The sequence below is a fragment of the Carassius auratus genome, unplaced genomic scaffold (assembly GCF_003368295.1).
Source record: "Carassius auratus strain Wakin unplaced genomic scaffold, ASM336829v1 scaf_tig00009122, whole genome shotgun sequence".
NCBI lineage: Eukaryota > Metazoa > Chordata > Actinopteri > Cypriniformes > Cyprinidae > Carassius > Carassius auratus.
Genome location: NW_020524005.1, coordinates 63,126 through 85,000, shown reverse-complemented (window position 1 = coordinate 85,000; position 21,875 = coordinate 63,126). Strand labels below are relative to the sequence as shown.

Sequence of the window (21,875 nt, the reverse complement as noted above, 5' to 3'; positions counted from 1 at the left end):
TGATTGGTAATGTATGTCAACAACATTATGTATTGTTGAAAATGTAAAAAAGAAAGAGAAAAAAAAACACTGTGTGTGTGTCTGTGTCTGTGTGTATTAACAAATAACCAAAATGCTAGTAATATGCATGCTAAAATGAGAATTAGTCCCTAAACTAAAGTGTTGCCAAATGTGTTTGTAAGCTAAAATGAGTTTAGACAGAATAAAAATGAGCAAATATGATGATACTGACTATATTTAAAGGATATTTTTGGCAAAAAACAACACTTATGACTAAAATAAAAAGCTCTGCAAAAATAAGCACTGAATGTTTAAAAGCAGCCATTTATTATTGGTGCTGACTGCTAATCTATAGCTCTTGACTCTTCATTTAATGCAAATTCAGCTATGGTTAAGCTAAGCTCATATTCTGAACAGAATCCAGATCACACAACCTTGCAGGAGCAGAATAAAAGGAATAACTGAGCACAATTAGACTCCCCAGTCCCACGGTGAATGTGCAAGCATGCTGCATCTCTGAAATCCTTTTAATCTGTCTGTCTTCTGCTTATTAAAGTCACTGAACACCATCGTGCTAATGCGAATTCCTGTATATACAGTCAATTTATGCAAAACGTTCTGACGAGCCAATTGTTGCCTCTCTGTGTTTTAACAAAAAACTAAATTGTTCTAAAATAGTCGAGAGCTCATAAACTCCTGACCTCAAAACGAGTGATTTTTTAAGAGAATATTTGTGAATTATTCAGAGGACATGAAAGTCTAAAAGATTCTAGCTCTGGGTGCTTTCAACTTCAGCAGGAAATCTTTAAAGAGAGGACAGTGGAAAACAGAGACGAAACAGAACAGAGGAGAGGAGAGGAAAAAGAGAGTATACACCTGAAAGCGTGTTATAAGACAGGATAGAATAGAAAAAAGAGTGAGAGGTACAGTTAAAAGCCATGATCAATGAAAAAAGGGCTGTAAGAGACCAAAAGAAAAGCATACAGTATTTTCATCCACGAAAGGCTAGTTGTGAACTGCCAAGAGTGAGCCTTGTGAAATTCAGTCCACACGGCTAGTTCTGTCTATCACAATGTGGAGCTTTCATGGGTTATTACTCTTCTGTGCTCTTTTCTACCTCTGCACAGAGGGTTTAAAACATGGTTGAAAGGATGGGAAAGAGAAATTGTCCCAAATTTCAGGGAAAAGCACCAGTAGGGTGTTTATTCAAAAGCGCTTAAACGTTATAGGTAATGTTTTATTTTATATTGAATCCATAAAAAATGTATGTCTGGATATATTTTAATATATTGTCAAGCAAACAAATATTATATTATTATTAAATAAATGATAAAAATAAAATATACAAAATAAATAAATAAATAATATTATTAATAATATTAGCATAATTTAAAGATATAATAATAATAATGACTGGGTAACATGATTGCTAGTATCAAGTTTATGGGAGTAAAAATATATATATATATTTATTTATTTATTTATTTTAATTTTTTATTTTTTTACAGTAAATTTGGTCATGTTAAACTAAAAAAACAGGTAAAGAAAAATTATACAAAAAAATTTAAACAGTGGCGCCTATGAAATATAAAAATATGTATTTTTTGAATATTTCATTTTTTTATTATATATTTGTTAATTATTAATTATTAATTACATATAATTTATATAGATTAATTTAGATTGATTTGCATGCAAGTTGTGAGTGTGCATGTGTGTGTGTGTGTGTGTGTGTGTGTACAGACCCAGGCCTTTAGGTGTGATGCCGCTGGTGTGGTCAGGATTCACAGCCCAGTAATAATACTTCAGTATGTGCATGATCTGCAGCACAGTCCCCACTCGACGGATGGTGTTGTAGATGGTTGCCGTGCCAATAAACTCTGAGGAAAGGTACGTGTACAGCGAGAGCTGCACCTGAACAACAGAAACACACACACACACACATACATAAATAGTTACAAAAGGTTACAGAATACAAGACACTGATTATTACTATCCATCGTCTGTCTGTTGTTTCTAAATTGCATCCCAAGATCCCTCATTAAAATGCTTTTCTTGTTGGATTTCTGTGGGAGCAACACCTCTGGCATGGCAGAACAGCAGATACGGTGAGTATTTTTGGGTGAAGCTGAAAGTCAAAGGTGCTGTGGTTTGTTTGTGAGCAGCAGGTCAGGACTGACTAGTGACTGTGCTGCGGGGAAACCTTGGAGGACAAAAAACCGCTGATGAAGGCACATAACTCATCCAATTACAGGCCACTCAGGCAGGCAGACTGGGCTCTCCAGTGAGGACAGCCAGGGATGATGGGAAGGAACGGAGGGAGGATAGTAAACATGATGACAGTCCATGAACTCTTCTGGCCTGAGGAGAGAACACTGCTGCTGCTGCTCAGTTCATTATCCTCACACTCCCCATCTCTCTCCTCCTTTCTTTCACTTCCTCTCTTTGCTTTTCATGTCTCCTCCTGTTTGTCTTCTTTTTTTTTAGCAATGTTTTCCCCTTTTCTCTTACTTTCATCTAGTCACGCTTTTTCCCCTTTACTTTTATGTTCTTCCCTTTTTTGGGATTCTCTTAGTTTTCCCCTTTTCTGACTTCTGTCGTTTCTTCCTTCTTTTTTCCTTCTTTCTTGTTCTTCTTTGTTTCTATTCTTTTTTCCCCTTTTATATGTCTCCCTTTCATCATCCATACATCCATTTATCCTTTCTGTTTTTCCCCTTTTTCCTTTTTACTTGCTTCCTTCTGACTCCTTTCCTGTTTTGCTTTTTTCTTTCTCTCTGTGCAAATGCATTCATATAGCTGTTGATTTTTCTCCTTCCTTGTCTTATTTTTATCAATTCTCTCTTTTTGCTTCCTTTCCCCTCTTTTTATCTGTTAAATTTAATATTATATATATATATATATATATATATATATATATATATATATATATATATATATATATATATATATATTTCCTTCTTTTGTCATTCTCTATTTTTTCCTTTTAGTCTTTTCTTCCTTCCTGCGTTTATACTTTCTTCTTCCTTCCACCATCCGTTCTATTTTTCTTTTTCTTTTTCCTTCTCATACTCCCTCCCTCCATCCCTCTCCTTCTCTTCTTCTTTTTTCTTCTATCTATCTCTTTAGAGAAAGAGGGAGAGAACTGCCACTATCTCTCTCCTTTTGGAGCCATGGCAAGCTTCCAGTGACAAAGGTTTTTGTTCTGATCCTGTATGTGTTTTCATATCTCCTTTATTTATTCATGACGTTCAGCAGCCGTGCAGAAACACGTATTATCATCACAGAGTCCGGCCTCTTTTAGAAACACCTCGTCCTCTCCTTGATGGGTCATAACAAGGCAGGGTCGAATTTCCAAAACTCATTTTTTCAGAGCTTAAACTACACTCTACATATGTGACAATAACTGCAAACACTCAAAAAAACACTGAATTGTAAATCTTTTTAAAGAAATATATCACTTTTCATCAAGGCTGCAACTCTCTGTCAGGTTCTAAACAAGGTGAATGAGGTGACAGACTGTGAAGCTGTTATTGTCCAAAAAAAAAAAAAAAATTATAATCTGAAGCCGTTTAGAAGCAGTGAACAATTTCAGTAAAAAGCTTTTCTTGAACAAATAAGTGTCTGCTTTTTGGATGACACCACATGAACCTCATTAACCAAGAGAGATGGATATTAAAGTGATATAAAAAGGTGTTAATAACCGATTTTGCTTCTTTATTTTCAAATGAATGAAGACATTCAATGAGATTAAATGTATTGAACATAATTTTCAATTAAAAGAATAGGATGGGACTTAATTGTATTCATCAGGATTGATTAGGCAACAAAAAAAAAAAAACTAGTTGAGGACAAGGGTTTCTTTAAATCTGTAAAGCAAGCTGACCATAATTAGTTTTTCTCATGTGAACACTAAAGAGTTAACACTCTGTCTTGTGTTTACTTCAGCAAATATCACCCTGTGCTCATCTGACCAGGTCACTACGGTCTCATGTCACCAGTGCCCATCACAGTGAACTCAGATGCTCCTAATTGCTGTCATGTTCCATTTTGAGTATACCTGAGTATCCTCTGGAAAAGACATGACCTTGCTCACCTTCGCAGGTATGTGGATCCAAATAGCCGCGTTGAACAGAACATGGTCACAGAGTTGTTTGAGAAGAGGTGCACCGTGGCTAAGGCTGTTCAGGTATTTGGCGAAAGCGAGGAACTGCTCCAAAACGGCTCTGGTGACGTGCATCAGTGATGCCTAAAAAACAATTATGAGATTTTTGTTCACCAAACCAACCTCTGATTCTCAGCATCTTTATGTAACAAATATCAAACCAACATCTGAAGCCTGAAGGCACCGTTTGACTTTGCAGCTAGACAAAGACTTTAACTTTGTAGAAACTTTGTGTGTGATTAGTCTCAGCTGGCACCTGAGGTCCGGACAGGTGCGTGGTGTGAGACGGGAGTGAGTATAAACGAGACACAAACAGATGGCCGGCTACGTGTGAATGGGACACAAGGCAGCGGGATCATTCAGGTGCCATCTAGCACAGATTTACAGCTGCTGCTGTTAAATGACAAAGTAAGTATTTTACTCAAGCGCCAACTTTAAACGGAACCATGGGTATATTAAGACTAGGAAATAAGGACAGCTATGAATAAGCAAAGATAGCGAAAAGAAAAATGAAGTGTCATTGCAATAAGCCCATGGACAAAGAGGAATATAATAGTGCCGTTGAACCGGCATTCACTGCAGAAATGCTTAAATGTGCATTTGTCATTCATCAACCATAATGCACCATTTCTCCTCTGTACTAGCGATCGAATTGGGTGCTTGCTTTTTTCATTCAGATCATGCTTACAAAAGCTTGAGTCAATCAAGGTCATGACAACTCCAGGGAGTACAAATCTTAATACTCTTAAAGTGTTTAAAGAAAGGAGCAAGCATTTGTGAGCTTCATGACTTGAGTAAAAGCACAATTTGTCCATTACACATCAAAATCCCTTAAAATTTTGCAGTTTATGGTGTTTAGTGCTAAAATGTCCTCTATTATTCAAATTAATGCACAACTATTAGACATTTCTAAGCGGATTTCCCCAAAGCGTGTAAACAATGTGTTGTTTTAAACATTCTTCTGTGTATTTGAGTGGCACGACGTAATAGCGATGGCCTAACCAATGTTTCTACCATTCTGTCTGAACAATGGTTTGGGAAAACCTATTTGGAAAACGTTATTTTTGCAGATTCGCTTGGTGCTGCTAACAGCATGAAAATTACACACTTTATCTTTAACCAGTCTAAATTGTATGTTGGAATAAGAAAAACCGAAGGAAACATTGGCATCACCTTTTCCAGCAGGTACCCGATCACCAGGAAACCCTTCCCACCAAGCATCTGCTCCTGCATTGCCACTGAACTCTTGAGTAGCTCGAACAAGAAGGCCAGGAGAGTGGAACTGCACAGAAAACATGTCATTACACTAAACTGGGTAACCACTACAAGATAAGATCAAGATAAAAAAAACTTGTTGACCAAATATTAATGGAACAAATGGTAAGAACATCCAGCACTTGATATATCGATTATGTAATTGGTTAATTTTTTATTCTCTTCCATTTACTGTATCTCAATCGGCTAAAATTGAATATTTAATTGTGGGTGCTTTGTTCATATATTTTTACATTTATATGACCTTTGTGGTCATCCAAATCTCACCTAAAAGTAGTGCTTAAAAACAATATTATTTACCAACGCCATTAAATGTAATCTTTGCCGAATCTCAAAATTAATATAAAATTATATTGTGATGCCTACAGTAAATTCACTTGTAGCATTTACAATTTTTACTGGTTATTAGTTAAAGGTTATTACTGACAAAATAGTAAAGATATATATGTCTATACTATAATATATGTCTTACTAGTTATAAGAATTTAATTAATATTACTCACTACTATTCAAAAGTGTGGGGTCTGTAAGATTTTTTTTTTTTTTTTTATGTTTTTGAAACTTTTAAACATATCAAGGCTGGGATAAAAAAAATACAGTAAAAACATAAATATTGTGAAATAATATAATATAATATAATATAATATAATATAATATAATATAATATAATATAATATAATATAATATAACAGATATGCTGCTTAATATTTTAAATAGTGGGAACTTTGAATATTAAATTTTTTAAAGATTTTTGATCAGTAGATAAGTCAAAAGATCAGCATTTATTTGAAATAAAAAAATGTAACATTATACATTTCTTTACTGTCATTTTTAATCAATTTAATGCATCCTTGCTGCGTAATTATGTCATTTACCACACTGTGGTCTCCACTTGGATTTCAGTGTGCTGATGGAAATCCAGCTGTGCAAAGAGAGGAAACAGCACCTGGATACCACCAATGGAGTGAATGGCACTGTGAATGGAGTGTGTAACGATGGCCTTCACATCCTACATAGAAACAGAAAGTCAAAAATCAAATGGATTAAAAAGTAGTGGTAGACGTATTCAGTAATTAACTTTTTTTTGCCATTCTAAAAGTGCTTACTCACATTAACCACTGACTAATCTCAGCGGAAATGTGTTCCTTCAAACAATTAACATTGAATGGCAAACACTGACATTATCTTGTGAAGTTAGCTAAACAATGCGGCATCTGATTAACATTTAGTGACATTACCAACCATTATGTGGTTTATTTAGGATTAAGAGAGCAGAACGCAGTCCCTAAGCATTAAGCAGACATTTACCTGTAGCATTAGAGCGTGAGGCGAATGCACAAATATGGATGGGTTTTCTCTGGGTGAGGACTCCAGGCAGAGCTGAGCGTCTGTGGCTTTGGCGTTGTAAGTGAAGGAAATGCTGTTTGCTAACTTCCCATCATACAACACTTGCTTATGGTGGTCAGCCAGGTGGATATCGCTCTCTGACTTAAATTTAAAGGTACTCTAGGGAGGTAAAAGAGTAAAAAAGATTAAAAAGAGAAATATAGACCAACACAGAGGAAAATCTGGTCTAAATTTGCCTCTAAAAGGTGCATAATAAAAAGTGAGACATGTCAAGTGAGAGAATTAACTAAGGAGTGAATTATCACAGAATATGACAATTTATACATATTTAACACATCTTAAAATAATATGTCTATGTAAATCTTATTATTCCATGCACTTATTAAAGGATTTACTAATCCTAGCATGAAAAGGAGAAGATTCTTTTTATGCAGTGATTAAATCTTATCCAAAGTCGTGGGAGCGCGATGAATAATAAATGAGCTCGGTGACATGAAATAATCATGAAGATGAAGTAGGGGCGACGTGGGAATCCCTCGGCTGAATTATCATTCATGAGGTTGTTTCGTGTGCTGTCAAATCAAAGGCCCGTGGCCCAACACTTGCAGCACATCCCAGGTGATGATGTCATCCAGATATGATCCACTCCAGACGTGTGCTAACTGTGTAGATGAGCGGCAAGCAGACAATGATAAGACATTTTTAGATATGTGCTTGATAACACTATCAAGAAACACTGCTTATAGTTTGTCATGTGACCAGGAAACGTGTACTATATATGCACTAATCAGCAATTATGGGCAGCAAACTTTCTTTCCCCCACAGATATACATAAAAACACAGCCTATGTTCTACATCAAAATCTTTCTAATATGCTGATTTGCTGCTGAAGGAATACTTCATATAATAATCAATGTTGGAAACAGTTTAATATTTTGCTGAATATTTTTTATGGAATTGGTCAAACCTTTTTTGCAGGATTAGAAATATAAAAGAACAGCATATATATATATATATATATATATATATATATATATATAATTGCATTATACTTATTTGTTATATATATAAAACAAATCTTTTATAGCATTAGAAATGTCTTTGCTGTTACTTTTAATCTATTGAATGCATCCTCGATTAATAAAAGCATTAATTTTGTTTTTGAAAATTCTGAACGGCATTTCATATTATTGATTTATACATAAGTTTACAAATTAATAGGCTGTTCAAAATTTAATACTGGTGCATTTCATACAGCATATTGTGGAGTATATTATATTTCTTGCTATATTTGTTTGAAACAGAAAATTATGCAATAAATACCTCAAATAGTTCCGCACTACTTTTTGTTCTCACATGATAATGTATATTTGCAAACAATGAATTAAATGTTTCAGTAAATATAAACAAGGTGCATGTTTTATTAACTTTATGTAAAACTGCCCTAAATCTAACTTAAATATTTTAAAAATGAGATGATAACAACTGCTGATTTTATTTCGTATTCTGAAAAGATATCAACTTTAGTTGCTCTTAGAAACTAAATACCGGTCCCTTTATATTCTTACTTCATTATCCATGCACTAACTATTCACAAGTGTATTTTTGAAGATGTAGGAGGTTGTCTGTATTTAACTTGTTGTCATTAAATAGATTACCACCATGCAAATATGGTTTCTAAGGCAATAAACCTACATAAAATTTCACAATCTTTGAGCAAATAAATACCATCAAATATCATTATATGCAAACAAGTATATCTGTTATTTGTTGCTTATGTTAGCTTTAGTGTTATCAGTATTATTCTTTTCAAAATGGAGAAGAAAGTGAGAAAAAGAAACATTCGAGATTTGATGATCTTTATGCTTATTTTGACCTAAAAACATTCATGTTGTTTACTCTGCTGAACAGAGATAGCAGAAATGTCACCTGTTGCTGGTCAGGGTGCTACTGCGAACATACTGTATGATACAGCACAAAGCAAATCTCAAAATCCATCAGTCTGACTGGAAAATAAATACCACAGCATGTTAATGGATGCTGACAGTTTTGCGAAAAAGCTAAAAGCACACCATCAGACGAAAATAAACCTGAGAGAACGCCAGCGTAACGTCTGATACTCTTTTGGCAGAAACTGATGATGTAAAGCTCACTTGTTATCTCATAGTGAGACTTCACACTAGCAATAGTGCATCTGTCTTCCATAACAACAGGGAGAAAGAGAAAGCCAGGGACTAGTACCATTAAATCAGTTAATCAGAGACCAAACCTGTTCATGGTTCAGTTAAGACAAGACCTCAAGTAAGGGGTCTGATTGGGGGTCAGTGTTTTTTGGCAGCTGCAACATAGACTGCCTGTTCTGTTGAGTCAAGGCAGTAATCAGGTCATCTTCAGATCAGTCACATAAATCACAGAAGACTGTCCGTGTCCAGGAAGGTACTCTGGTAAACGGCTAAGAAGACTATGAGGACTTAAGTGAGTCAACACACAACAGTCAACAGAACAAATAATGCAACAAGACTGAAGAACAATGAAATCAAGCCAAGCAGAGCAAAAACAAAAAAGTAACGCAAAATAAAGCAAAGCAAAACAGGAGGAATAATCTATGTAAATGTTATTTCAGCTAACATGATTTAAGAACTACAAAACAAAGTAAAAAACAAAACAAAAACACAAAGCAAAACAAAACACAAATAAAAGAAAATAATTAATAAAACAGAGCATAGCAAAAAAAAAAAAAAAAAAAAAAGGTAAAGCAAAGCAAAAATATCTTTCTTGATTAACATGACCTAAGACAAGACAAAGCAAAAACAAAACAGAACAAAACAAAAACACAAAAAAGCTAAGCAAAACAAAACAAAACATCAAAAAAAAAAAAAAAAAAAAACTATTACTGAATTCAAACTATCATATGGAATATATGCTATTCCATTTTCTTTTTTTTTTTTCTTTTTTTTTTTTGCTACATTAAAAAAATTACTTGCATGTGCAGGCTATTAAAAATAAAATAAAACTTTTGGTCATTTGGTCCACAAAACACCACTTTTAAGAAGAGAGTAATGCTTATAGTGGATCCATCACAATTAAAAACCCATTTTATCACGTTTTTCATCAAATGGGGGCCAGGCCCTGTGGTCTAACCCTGCTAACATAAACTCCAAAGGCCTCTGCCCTATTCCTAGACAAGGTAGATCAGCCCGAAGAGCTGACAGGCAGCCTAATAGCTGGCACTCCACTGAAATATACAACCCCTTTTCAGATTTGAAGAGACTCCATTCACAGGTTCATCTGGGGTGGGTAATTGCTTTCTCCCTGAAGCAGACTGCTCATTATTTCTGCCAACCTGCCTGTCATGACGACGTGAGGGGCAGCAGGAATCAGAGGTCTAGAAACGCAATTAATAGGGGAAATGACCAGCCCACACTGATTAAAGAAAACCAGTGCAAATGTCTACCAGGTAGTTTAAAACACACAAAGTAAAAATAAGCAAATAAACTGTTAGGATGGGTTTAAGCAGTTACGAGCTTACTTGTGCTTGCAGATTACACAGCCCATAACTAAAACACTAATGTAACAGAGCAAAGACAATAGAGATGGTGTAAGAATTTTAAATTAAATTAGCAAAAAGCTCATCATTCATAAACAATGGCTTTGAACCAATGTAATGTCATTTTTGGGATACATTTGCTATCCGTTCCATGCATGTGGTTTATTGTTTTAGATAATGAGTCACTAATCAAAGCCTGGTGCTTCAGAGAAAATTAGACTTTGCACAAAGAGACTGAAAAACTGCTCCGAGTCCTAATTACTAATATGACAGAGCTTCATATATAATAAGGATACAGCCTTGGAAGAAAGAAAAAAAAAAAATCACAGTAACCTGCTCTCTGTTTACCCCATGGATGCAATTAAACACTAAATCGCTTCAAAAGCACCTTGAGAATTAGCAACAAAAGGTCAGAAACATGAAAGGGAAAGAAAGACTATAAACTATCCAGAGGCAGACTTCATTAAGACGCGAACCTGAGAAACTTTGCTGTCGTTCAATGTAAAAGCAATGATGCATGACAACAAAAAGAATAAGGTTCAACTTGGTAAAAAGTAAATATGTAAATGCAGCTTTTCACACCTAACTTTTCCTGCTTGAAAATCCAGTTTTGAAACATAGTAGCTGGACAATAATAACCAGCTGGAAATTCAGATCTCACGAACATGGTTATTTCCTCAGGGCGATGGTGAAATCATGTTGGAAGGTACATTAATCAATAACCAAATGTCACTGATAAAGGAATAACATCTCTTGGAGATCAATGGTGGCTGCGAAGCGTTGGTCTGTAACGCACTTTGGCAAATCTGAAACATACCTTGTATCCTGGGCCTAGTTGATGGATGGCGAATATCTGAGCAGGGTTTAGCGCTTCACTGAACACATAGATGGCTCCGAGCTGTCCGCAGAACACTCGGTTGGCGTCTGCCGTCTCAGATGAGCCGAGGAAACATTTGTCATAGCTCTGTGATAAGCACATGAAGAACACAGTTTGGAGTTCTGCGTAGCAATCTCTCAAAAGTGAATAGTAGGGGGAAAAAATAGAGTGATGGTGTGGAAATATAGTGGATGTCAGCATGCAAACGTCATACCAAGCGAGCAATGGTTCATAGCGTAATTGAGATGTAGCATTACAGAGATGTTATTCTGTGCTGAAACCTGCCTATTAGTTTAATCAAAATCAGCACCCAGGAGATCTGAGGTTAAGCACTGCTGGTCCCACCTTTTAATTATCTTGCATTGCTTTCAGTGAGGTACAGAAAAACAGAAGCAAAGGTCTGTGAATTTGAATCCAATCACTGAAGCCCCAAGATTATATCTCATATAAGATTTGAGCTTTATATACATATATATATATATATAGAGAGAGAGAGAGAGAGAGAGAGAGAGAGAGAGAGAGAGAGAGAGAGAGAGAGAGAGAGAGAGAGAGAGAGAGAGAGAGAGAGAGAGAGAGAGAGAGAGATGACCAATTTTTACTATTTTGCAAGTATATTTAAAATGTTCCTAAAAATAACAAAATACTGATTAAGAAATTATTTTTGCTGCATGCACTTCATGGTAGGCTTGATGTGTTGGCAGAAATAAACGTCATTTATTTATTCCGAAACTGTGATAAATCAATGCATCTTTCATAGTTTAATTTCACACTGTGCACACAGTGGTGATGATCTTTCTCTGAGACAACATCCGCCAGCTACAGAGTGAGAAAGCGATTGCAAAGTGGTCTTACGTCGTTGGTGTTGACGTGCCAAGCCATGTCGCCGTAGGAGACAAGCTGTCCATTGACGTAGCAGCGAATCTCGCTGTTCCTCCAGCGGTTGTAGATGTGAACGATGCTGATCATGTACCACTAAAGAAGGAAAAAGGTCAGCATGAAATCAAAATAATCCCTTTTCATTTTATTTTTATTGTATTCTATTGCACAGTGAATGATTTATCAGTGTTTGTTATTCCAAAGGAAACAGACCGATATGACTGTCAAGTTGCATTAATAGAATTTATTTAATGTATGAAGCAGTAAATTAATTACAGTGAATTACTTTATAGCAGACTAATTCAGCAATCATCAAAACCTTAATTTCAAGGCCAAATCATACAGTAGTCCAAGATATCAGGATGATCAGAGAAAATGTAGATCTTTTAAATAAAGGTTTTAGCTGTATTTTTCTTTCTTGGCACTGGAAGCACACATTTCAACCCAAAGCTGTTGTCATGGGCAGCAGGCAGGAGGTCTAATGCAGTAAAATTTGCATTTAGATATAAATAATACATCGGATCTTGAGTGAGAAGAGAAGAGAGGAGAGGAGAGGAAGCAGACAGAGGCAGGGAGGAAATCAAAGTAGTGAGGAAGTGAAGGCAGGTTTACTTAGCAGGAGACAAGGGTCATTACAGATTTCATTTCTGTCAATGTGCCACCACACGAAAGAGTCACGATATGGCGCAGTGTTTCAAACACACTCAGGAGTGAAGCCTACACCATTCAGGACAAAATGCATGTTCTTTGCATGCTGTGTGTTGTATAGTGTATAGACCACATCAAAAACCTAATAAAAAAAGTTCCTACACAGCCTGTTATCGCTTATATTAAGTCACTAAATCTAAAAAATTCAAAGCTGTTATTAGGAAGAAAGAAAGAAAAAAGAAATAACAACCCTATGTGAGTCTAAACCACTGGAGGTCAAAAGAATTAAACAGATCATTTACATGATAGAGGAAAGTTAGATTAATCCAATGAACTATAAAAATTTATTTCTCTTCTTAAACTGCAATAAAATTATAAACTGTAGTTTTAATGACCACTGGACCACGAATCAGATCAGCTAATCTGAAAATGAAAACAGTATATTTAATTTCCATAATTTAAATAGTCTCCCACTAAAATGCCTTATTTTTAATTTTATTTTGCATTGCATTTAACACAAAAAGTTGCATCATCATGTGTTGCATCATCTACCCAGTTTCAGACAATATGCAAACTTGCCCCCATGACTGCAATTAATCTGTAAAATTTCATTTTAGGAAAGACCTTCAAGACCCTGGCAAACCCTTTCCCTAAGGCTCTAAAGAGCACGTTTAAGCTATTAATATTTATAAAGATTACACCAGCTAAGAGCATTAAATATTGAGTAGAAACAAGGAAATCATTTATTAGACAGATGTTTAAAAAATGCAGCAGCTGTGCAGAGATTTCCAAGAGATTTCCCTTCAATTCAACACAACAAAAACAAATACAGAAAGTGGCCTCAGTTATCTCATGTCCTGGGGTTCAGTTACAGTTTGTAAACATGATATTTAGCCCAGTTAACTGGATCACAGCAAGAAAATTCACAAGTGCATCCACTCGATTCTTACTCCTTCACAACACAACCATTAGATAACTGCAGATGCTAGTAGTGGAAAGAGAGAATCAAAGCTGGAAATGAAAGTCTACCTTGCGGGGCTGAAAGTCATATTTCACGCAGTGCTGGAAGCCCTTTCCTTTTGACTTCAGCGATGTCACAATCAAGCAGTTCCCCACAAAATGTGCAGAGTAGCCGATACCTTTGCTTGTGCGGAAACTGAAATTGAGAATCAATAAACACAAAGAATATAAAGCAATTCATAACACTTTGATGTGGTATATATGAAATATCCTCTCTTACAGGGTTAGTTTACCAAAAAATGAAAATAAGCCTGTGATTTACTCAGAATTGAGGCATCCTAGGTGTATATGACTTTCTTCTTTCAGACAAATCCAAGCAGAGTTATATTAAAAACTGTCCTGGCTGTTCCATCATTACAGTGGGGGTGTTTTTTTTTTTTTTTTTTTTTTGTTAAACAGTCCAAAAGACGTTAAATAAAGTGTGCGCATCCATAATAAAATGTGCCTTTATTTAGGATGTTTTATTATGGATGTGTATGCTTTATTTGACGTATTTTGGACTGTTTAACAGAAACACCCACCCACTGTAATGATAACAATTTTTTTTATATAACTCTGATTGGATTCGTTTGAAAGAAGAAAGTCATATACACATGGGATTCCTCAAGGGTGTGTAATTCAAAAGCTAATTTTCATTTTTGGGTGAACTAACCCTTTAACATTCCCTTTTCGACAAAAAGCTTGAACTAGCCAAAAGCATGAACCTGTGAAGCTAGTTTAGATCTGGAAAACCACCTAAACTAGCTTAAACCTCTTATGAGCAGTACTTCTACTACTTCTAATATCAATTTGTTAAACCAAAAAGGTTTTACAGGTCTTAGCTGGTCTGCTAGCCTGGTCATGCTGGCCTTCTGACTCAATTGGCTGAAAATTGTCTAAAAACCCCTTAAGTTCAGCCAGTTTGACCAAACTTAGGCTAGTCTACAATGCTTTTTTTTTTTTTTTATCACAATATGTAGGTTTCCTGATATGCATTAGCTAGTTTTCTTTTCCAACTTAAGAGAGGAGAGAGTAAAGAGATCTTACAGTAGGCTTATTTCAAAATGTCAAAGACAGTTTTGTGTTCTCCGTTCCTCACAACAGAAGTATAAACCGCCACATACAAGAAACCTAACAGCACAAGAGACAATTTCTGCATCTTCAGGAGCTGAGAATTCTCAGTGTGAATCAATAATACTCACACTGATCTCACAATACAATGTTTTTCTTTCGTGAACATCTCTTTTTATTCCGAATCTGTGTCACGCACAGATTGAACTCAGAGTTTATGTGAGCGATCCTGCGCTTGGCAGCTCCAGGCTACAGATCTGGCAGCATAACAGCAAGCAGGACCCAGCACTCGCTTTCAAACTCTAGCTACTATATTAGCGTGGCAGCCTTTAACAACACTGTTTTGTAACCTTCTCAGAAAGTCCGGGGTAGTTTCTCAATGCATGGACCTACATAATGTATGGAAGAACTGAACTCAATAACCTGATCTCGAGAACATGTAAGAAATGTTTTTTTTTTTTTTTATAAACATCTAGCCCATCTAACATATCACTTCAAGCTAATATCAGAGGCTAATGCCTTAAAATATCTCTACAAAAGAGCCCAAGGCTGTTCAAAAATGGATGTTGTCCTTCTTTCTCTCTCTCTATCAAAACAGACTCACTCCTTCTCCCTCGAGGACCATTTTCCCTCGCTCCTGGAATCCTGGCCAATAAAAATGTGTCTGCACTATTGATCTGAGCTCCAATTACCCACAAGTCTCTACATACGATGCTCTTTTTGCCTGACTGACATTAAAAGCCCAAATTAATGTCTATTTCCACCCTAGTGTCCCTCTGCAAAGATTTCCCAGTGATTCCAGAACATTCTGCCCTGGGTTCAAACACCTATTGGTTTAATCAGCGGAATCTGACCTAATTCCCTTTCATGCCTGCATAATCCACCACATCATCAAAAACAAAATCCTCTAACAAAGCTCATTATATAAGTGGCAAAGCAGCCAGAACTCTCTCTGTGTGTGTGTGTGTTAAACCCTAAAACAAAGCCACTCAGTTTAATTTACTTAACAGAAGCAGGCCCTGAAGGTCATTTTCTTTTCTGCTAAGCAAGTTTTATTTAAGAGTTGACTAAGTTATATATAACCACATTAAGGCGTAGGCTGTGAATGTAGTCACCAGTAAAGGTAGGGTTTGTCTTTGTCCACGTTGATGTTGTTCAGAGGATCCATGCGGAACCAGGTGTTGAGGGTAAAGCCGTTCTGATAAGGCCATTTAGCGATGGGAGGCAATGCAATCGCCTGGCAGAAAACAGAGAGAAAAAATGTCTTGGAGTCTGTACTGTTCACATTTGTTTATATTCATCCAGTGCTTCAAAAAAAATTGAATAACTAATGCAGTCAATTTATTTTTCCCAATATACATATAGCCACTCAGCCAGCAAACAAATGTATATAAAATGGATTTCTCTATAATGAAATTACGGTAGGGATGAATAAGTGCCATATTAGTTATTGGCCAATATCAGAAAAATTTCATTTATCAGTATTGGTTGAAATTTGATATACTGCGTATATACAGATTGTTTTAATTTATTATTTAAAACATTAAATAATTCTGTTTAAAGTTTTTTTTTTGTAAGAAATGAATACTTTAATCAGCAAGGACAGATTTAATTGATTAAAATTGACAATGAAAACTTAAAATAAATGTTGTTCTTTTGATTTTTATAGTCATTAAAAACTGGGAAAATGTCTCATGGTATCCACCAAAATATTAAGCAGCACGACTTTTTTTTTTTTACTCTGATAATAATAATAAATGTTTCTAATTATTCTAAATATGCATATTACAACATTATCTAATCTATCATTTACGACTGAAGTAATGGCAACTGAAAATTCAGCTTTGCCTTTAATGTGTAAATACAATTTTTCTTTTATTTACACAAAGCTTTATAGTCATTTAATATTGCCTATTTTTCAATTAACCGTATTGTCGAAATAACAGTTTAAAAACAACATTAAATCTAACTTCACAACATCTGAAATATCCATAAATATGCAAAACAGGCTAAGAATGGGGTCACTCACAGCTGCACTTCGGCCAGGAAAGTTAAAGAAAGTGTCTGGTCCATGTCTCTGTGCCATTTGAGTGAGGACTGAGAGCAGTTTGACTGCATGTCTTGGCTGTGGAAGACAGTACGTGAGAGGTAAGACAAGTACCTTTAGGACAAACCAAATCACCATAACGAAAACCCCAGGAGCTTCTCAGCAAAAACTTCTGAAATGAACTTTGAATTTTGCCTGACTAAATAAGTTCTGATTTAAGAACGTTGATCCAATCTGTCGTATACTCACCACTTTTGGCAAGCTAATGAAAACACATGCTGATCAAAACATTCCATTTTCACATCTCATAACCAATTGTTTCAGTAAAGCCCACGTCTCTCTTATTTTTCTCCAGAGGGGTACTTTACTCTATCCAAAAAATGAAAACTATTGTGACAACATCCTCACTGTGGTGTCCGCCAGCACTCGATGTTCTGTCAATATCCCTCACTCAAGAGAACGGCGAATCGATACCTGGGCAGGCCTGATCTGTTCTGCGGTTGATTGTTCCAGAGGTCTGAAAAGGCTCAACGATCTCCAAAAGCGGTGAAGCTAACAACCCCTTGGAGCCCCAGAGCCCTACATGAGTTCTCACTCATTTTCTGTGACTTACCCACAATCCTCCTTCTCCTCTCAGCATGCTGAAGAGCAGTTTGAGTTCTTTGACGGTGATACTGTAGCTGGCCAAAACTCCCAGCATATCCACCAGCAAGTCTGTGCATCATGGGGAAAAAACAAAACAAAACAGACAGACAGACAGAGAGACGTAAGATCTGGATTAACTGAAGTGGGCAGAGTTTGCATTTAAAAAGATTCCCCGGAGCACAGGTGTGTGTGCAACATGCACAAGACATTGTGTCATAACACAGTTCAAAATAGCAATTTCACAGTAAGACGTGTGAGAGGAATCAAACCGTGGCAAACAGACCCCCAGAATGCACCTTCCCCAAGTGTGATGGCATAATTCGGCAGGGCCTTGGGGATCTTCCATTGTTCAATATAATTTAGTTGAACATAAAAAGGTTTCAATTAATCATTTAAATTGATTTTTCAATGAAACAGACTGATTAAAATGGAATGTACATAGTACAATGTTTCAAATTGAATTAAATAATAAATTAAAACAATATATCCATCTAGCACGTTTGTTTCTGTAAATTGTGGGGATTTTTCCATAGAAATTACTTTTTTACTCACCAAACAATCTTTGTTGTCCCCTAACCCAACACTCAGCATAAACCTACTCCTTACAGGAAACCTGTTCTCACTGTTACACTTTCAGATAAACATAATTTACTATTTTTAATCTTTTTTTTCCCTTGTGTGTCTGTGTTTGTATGCGTGCGTGCTTTTGTGCTTGTTTATGCTACCTAGGATAGCAAAACTAAATTTTTTGATATATAAAAAACCCACTTCTATGGTTCACAAACGGCGCAGTTGACTCAGCTCTTTCAATTCAGGTTAAACCCTCTGCAGTCTACTGCGAGGAAGACATGAGAAGTTATGCTAATTAATGCCATTTTACACTTTAATTTTGAGTTTCATCAAGAATGCTGATGAAACCTTCCATAAGGCAATTCACAGCCTCTGCTTCTTAGAGGATTTTGATTGTGAAAAATGGCATTTAATGTATGCAGACAGAGGAACATGTTGCCCATGAATTACAGATGGAATAAATCAAAAAACATTCTTCTTCATTCATAAACGGTAACTAAAATTTAATATTGCTCTAAACTGCCACTCAATCTCATTACCAGACGGTGCAACTAATGAGATTTTTCTCTCGGTTTTTCTTCTGCCTTAGCCTGATGAATTCCACTGCTGAGAAGATTGCAGTTTAATCCACATTTCTTTCACTCACAGCGATTCGCACCGCTCTCAGGCGTAAAAAAAAAAAAAATTAACATTTTTGGCACGCGCTGTTCAAAGCAAAGCATTATCTTTGACCTTTTATGCAAAAAATGAAACAACAAGCATGATATAATATGCAATAAGGTTCAAATAAATCAACATAAATCAATCATAAATCAATGATCAACATGCATGCTCATGGTATGGAGATATTGTTGATTCCTACTTCTTTTGGAGTTGAAAAAAGTCATTATTTGCTTGCATTTAAAATGAGAAAGTGAATAAATAAAAATATAAAAAAAAAATAAAAATAAAAAAATACATATATATATATATATATATATATATATATATATATATATATATATATATATATATATATATATATATATATATATATATATATATATATATATATATATATATATATATATATATATATATTAGGGGTGTAACGATACGCGTATTCGTATTGAACCGTTCGGTACGACGCTTTCGGTTCGGTACGCGGTACGCATTATGTACCGAACGGTTCGTTGGAGTAATTAATTATATTTGAAAAAAAAAAAAAGAGAGAGAAAGAAATATAATGATATGCGTTCAACAAGGTAGCCCAATAACCCAAACAACGTAACAGGCAACGCCCCTGACACTCCCGAAGAAGAAAAAAACACCATCTTATATGTTTATGTTAGGCTACTCAGCAGGCGCTCGCTCACTCAGTACGCGCTGAAGGCTCGTTGCAAAATAGCCAATGCGTTTAAAAGACTAGAAATGAGAAGATCCCCCAATAACCAACAGGTCTGGTGTTTGGGTGCACTTTGGATTCCCTTTAAGCTATAATGGTGATGGCAAGAGAGTGGTGGATAAATAAACAACGGTATGTCGCATCTGCAACATGACAGGGTACACCAGCGGGATTACAAAAAAAAAAAAAAAAAAAAAAACAGCGGGAATATCTGGGATATATGCGTCAGTACTATCTGGGAAAAGACGAAAAAAAGGAGAAACATGCACGCAGCAAACTATCCCTGCAGCATTTAGACACTATAGCTTACAGGGAATCCAACCCAAACACCAGACCTGTTGGTTATTTTAGGATCTTATATTTCTGGTCTGTTAAATGCATTAGACATTTTGCAACGAGCCTTCAGCGCGTGCTGAGTGAGCGAGCGCCTTAGGGGCCGTTCACATATCGTGCCTAAAAACGCATGGAAAACGCTAAGCGCGTCTTTCTCCTGAGGCGTCTGTCTTTGCTAAGCAACAATGACGTGCTCTCTCCATGAGACGCGGAAATTTCAGCGAAGGATAAATGGATTTGCAGCTCTAAAAATCGCTTGCAGTAGCTCTGCTACTGAATTTATTTCAAAATTGCAATCCATATACAACTATGATCAGCTGTTCCTTCATCTTGGCTGAGCTCTCAACGTTGTTACGGGAAAGGATGAAGCTGATTGGTTGGTTCTTGTCACATGACCCGCGGTGCGCTTGCGGCATTCTGAAAAGTTGAGATGTTTTTACATTTTGCTGTATCTAAAACGTATCGAACCGAACCGAACCGAACCGTGACATCAGTGTATCGTATCGAACCGAACCGTGAATTTTGTGAACCGTTACACCCCTAATATATATATATATATATATTTGTTCAATATTTTTATTTATTCATATATATATATATATATATATATATATATATATATATATATATATATATATATATATATATATATATATATATATATATATTTTATATTATTTTAAATGTCAATTTAAATACAAATTTAATTAAATAAATAAATACATAAACAAATACTTTTTATTTTAAAAAATAATACATGTTTATGGTATGATAACATTTTGATTCCTTGTTCTTTTGTAGTTCAGTTGAAATGTATAGCTAAAAACTGCCATTATTTACCCACTCATGTCTAAAAATGTTATATTTTAAAGTATATTTACATATATCTTTTTCATACAAAGGCAGTTCATGGTGACCACAGCTGTCAAGCTCCAAAAAATAACAAAACACCATCAAGAGAGCACCATAAAAGTAGTTCATATGACTGTCTTCGGAAGCCATATAAAATGAAGAGACTGATATTTAAGTCATTTTTCAGTGACAATCTGCAAAATCTTCTTTCACAAAAAAAGACAGCATGACTGTTCAGACTATTCTGCACATCTTTCATCTCAGAGCTGTTTAAACATTTTCTGAACCATTTACAGAGCTTTGGGGAAATAGAAAGAAATGGATCAATTCCAGAAATCTGGGAGAGGGTCAGGTTGAGACCACTCACCTGCGATCATGTCATCCACAGAGCTCATTTTGAGCATTAGCCTCTGAATGAGGCCGACCTCAGTGCTGGTCTGCAGGTTGCGGACACTCTTGCGCAGGATGGCGGTCAACATGCTCCAGATTTCCGCCTGGCATGTGACTTCACAGTGTTCCAGCAGCTCCAACATGCAGATGATGGCCTCTGCATCCTGGATGATGAAGTTCATCTCCAGGTCAAACTCACCACCAACCAGCTGGAGCAGAAGAGAAAGAAAGAGAAGGGAAAAGGACAAGAAAAAAATAGATTAGACTCACTGTAAGTAACAAGAAAGAGTGCTTTTCTTCTAAAACTTTTAAGTGTTTGTTTGATATCAGACAAACGCAAGTGAACCAACTGTGACAACAAATAGCTTAACAAAACGCTAAGAAACCTTGAAAAAAAAAATCTAATTCTACTAGTCCTCTTCCGGTGATAAACAATAACTATAATCATTTGGGATTTATAAACACCAATCGATATTTGTGTTCCGTGGACTAAGCAAGCATGAAATTGAAGATTTCAAGACTTGTCCCAAGCACATGGGAAGACTTCAGGCACATTCTTCAGAGAGTAGCGAAGCACACATGTGGAAAATAGACCCCAGCTTCTCGAGGCTTATTTTACAACATTATCCAGAGTCCACAACCCTGTCTAACTTGTTGGGAATTCTTGTTGGCAGACAGGAATTAACTCTTGTCACGCCTCGCATCCCATAGATCATTGGTTCTCAACTGGTGGGTTTCAACAAAAATGGTTTGATAGTTGTTCTGATTGTTTGTTGGAGAAAGCAAAGGGAAAAATTGTGCTCATTGAACTCAACAATATTATGCAATAAATGTATCTGGTTATTAAAGCAA

At 35.8% G+C, this 21,875-nt stretch overlaps 1 protein-coding gene across 1 annotated transcript in view; it reads right to left on the bottom strand.

Annotated features, from left to right (window-relative positions):
- LOC113072454 (neurobeachin-like) overlaps nt 1–21,875 on the bottom strand; it is a 96,697-nt gene that overhangs the window by 52,720 nt on the left and 22,102 nt on the right. Inside the window, exons 2-13 of the mRNA XM_026245435.1 lie at nt 21,001–21,232; nt 17,463–17,563; nt 16,832–16,927; nt 15,918–16,039; nt 13,762–13,888; nt 12,061–12,180; nt 11,149–11,295; nt 6,746–6,943; nt 6,313–6,446; nt 5,336–5,444; nt 4,094–4,246; nt 1,746–1,914 (exon numbers count right to left, since the gene is read on the bottom strand). Coding sequence (XP_026101220.1) covers nt 1,746–1,914; nt 4,094–4,246; nt 5,336–5,444; nt 6,313–6,446; nt 6,746–6,943; nt 11,149–11,295; nt 12,061–12,180; nt 13,762–13,888; nt 15,918–16,039; nt 16,832–16,927; nt 17,463–17,563; nt 21,001–21,232 — 1,708 coding nt within the window. The remainder of the gene's footprint in view (nt 1–1,745; nt 1,915–4,093; nt 4,247–5,335; nt 5,445–6,312; nt 6,447–6,745; nt 6,944–11,148; nt 11,296–12,060; nt 12,181–13,761; nt 13,889–15,917; nt 16,040–16,831; nt 16,928–17,462; nt 17,564–21,000; nt 21,233–21,875) is intronic.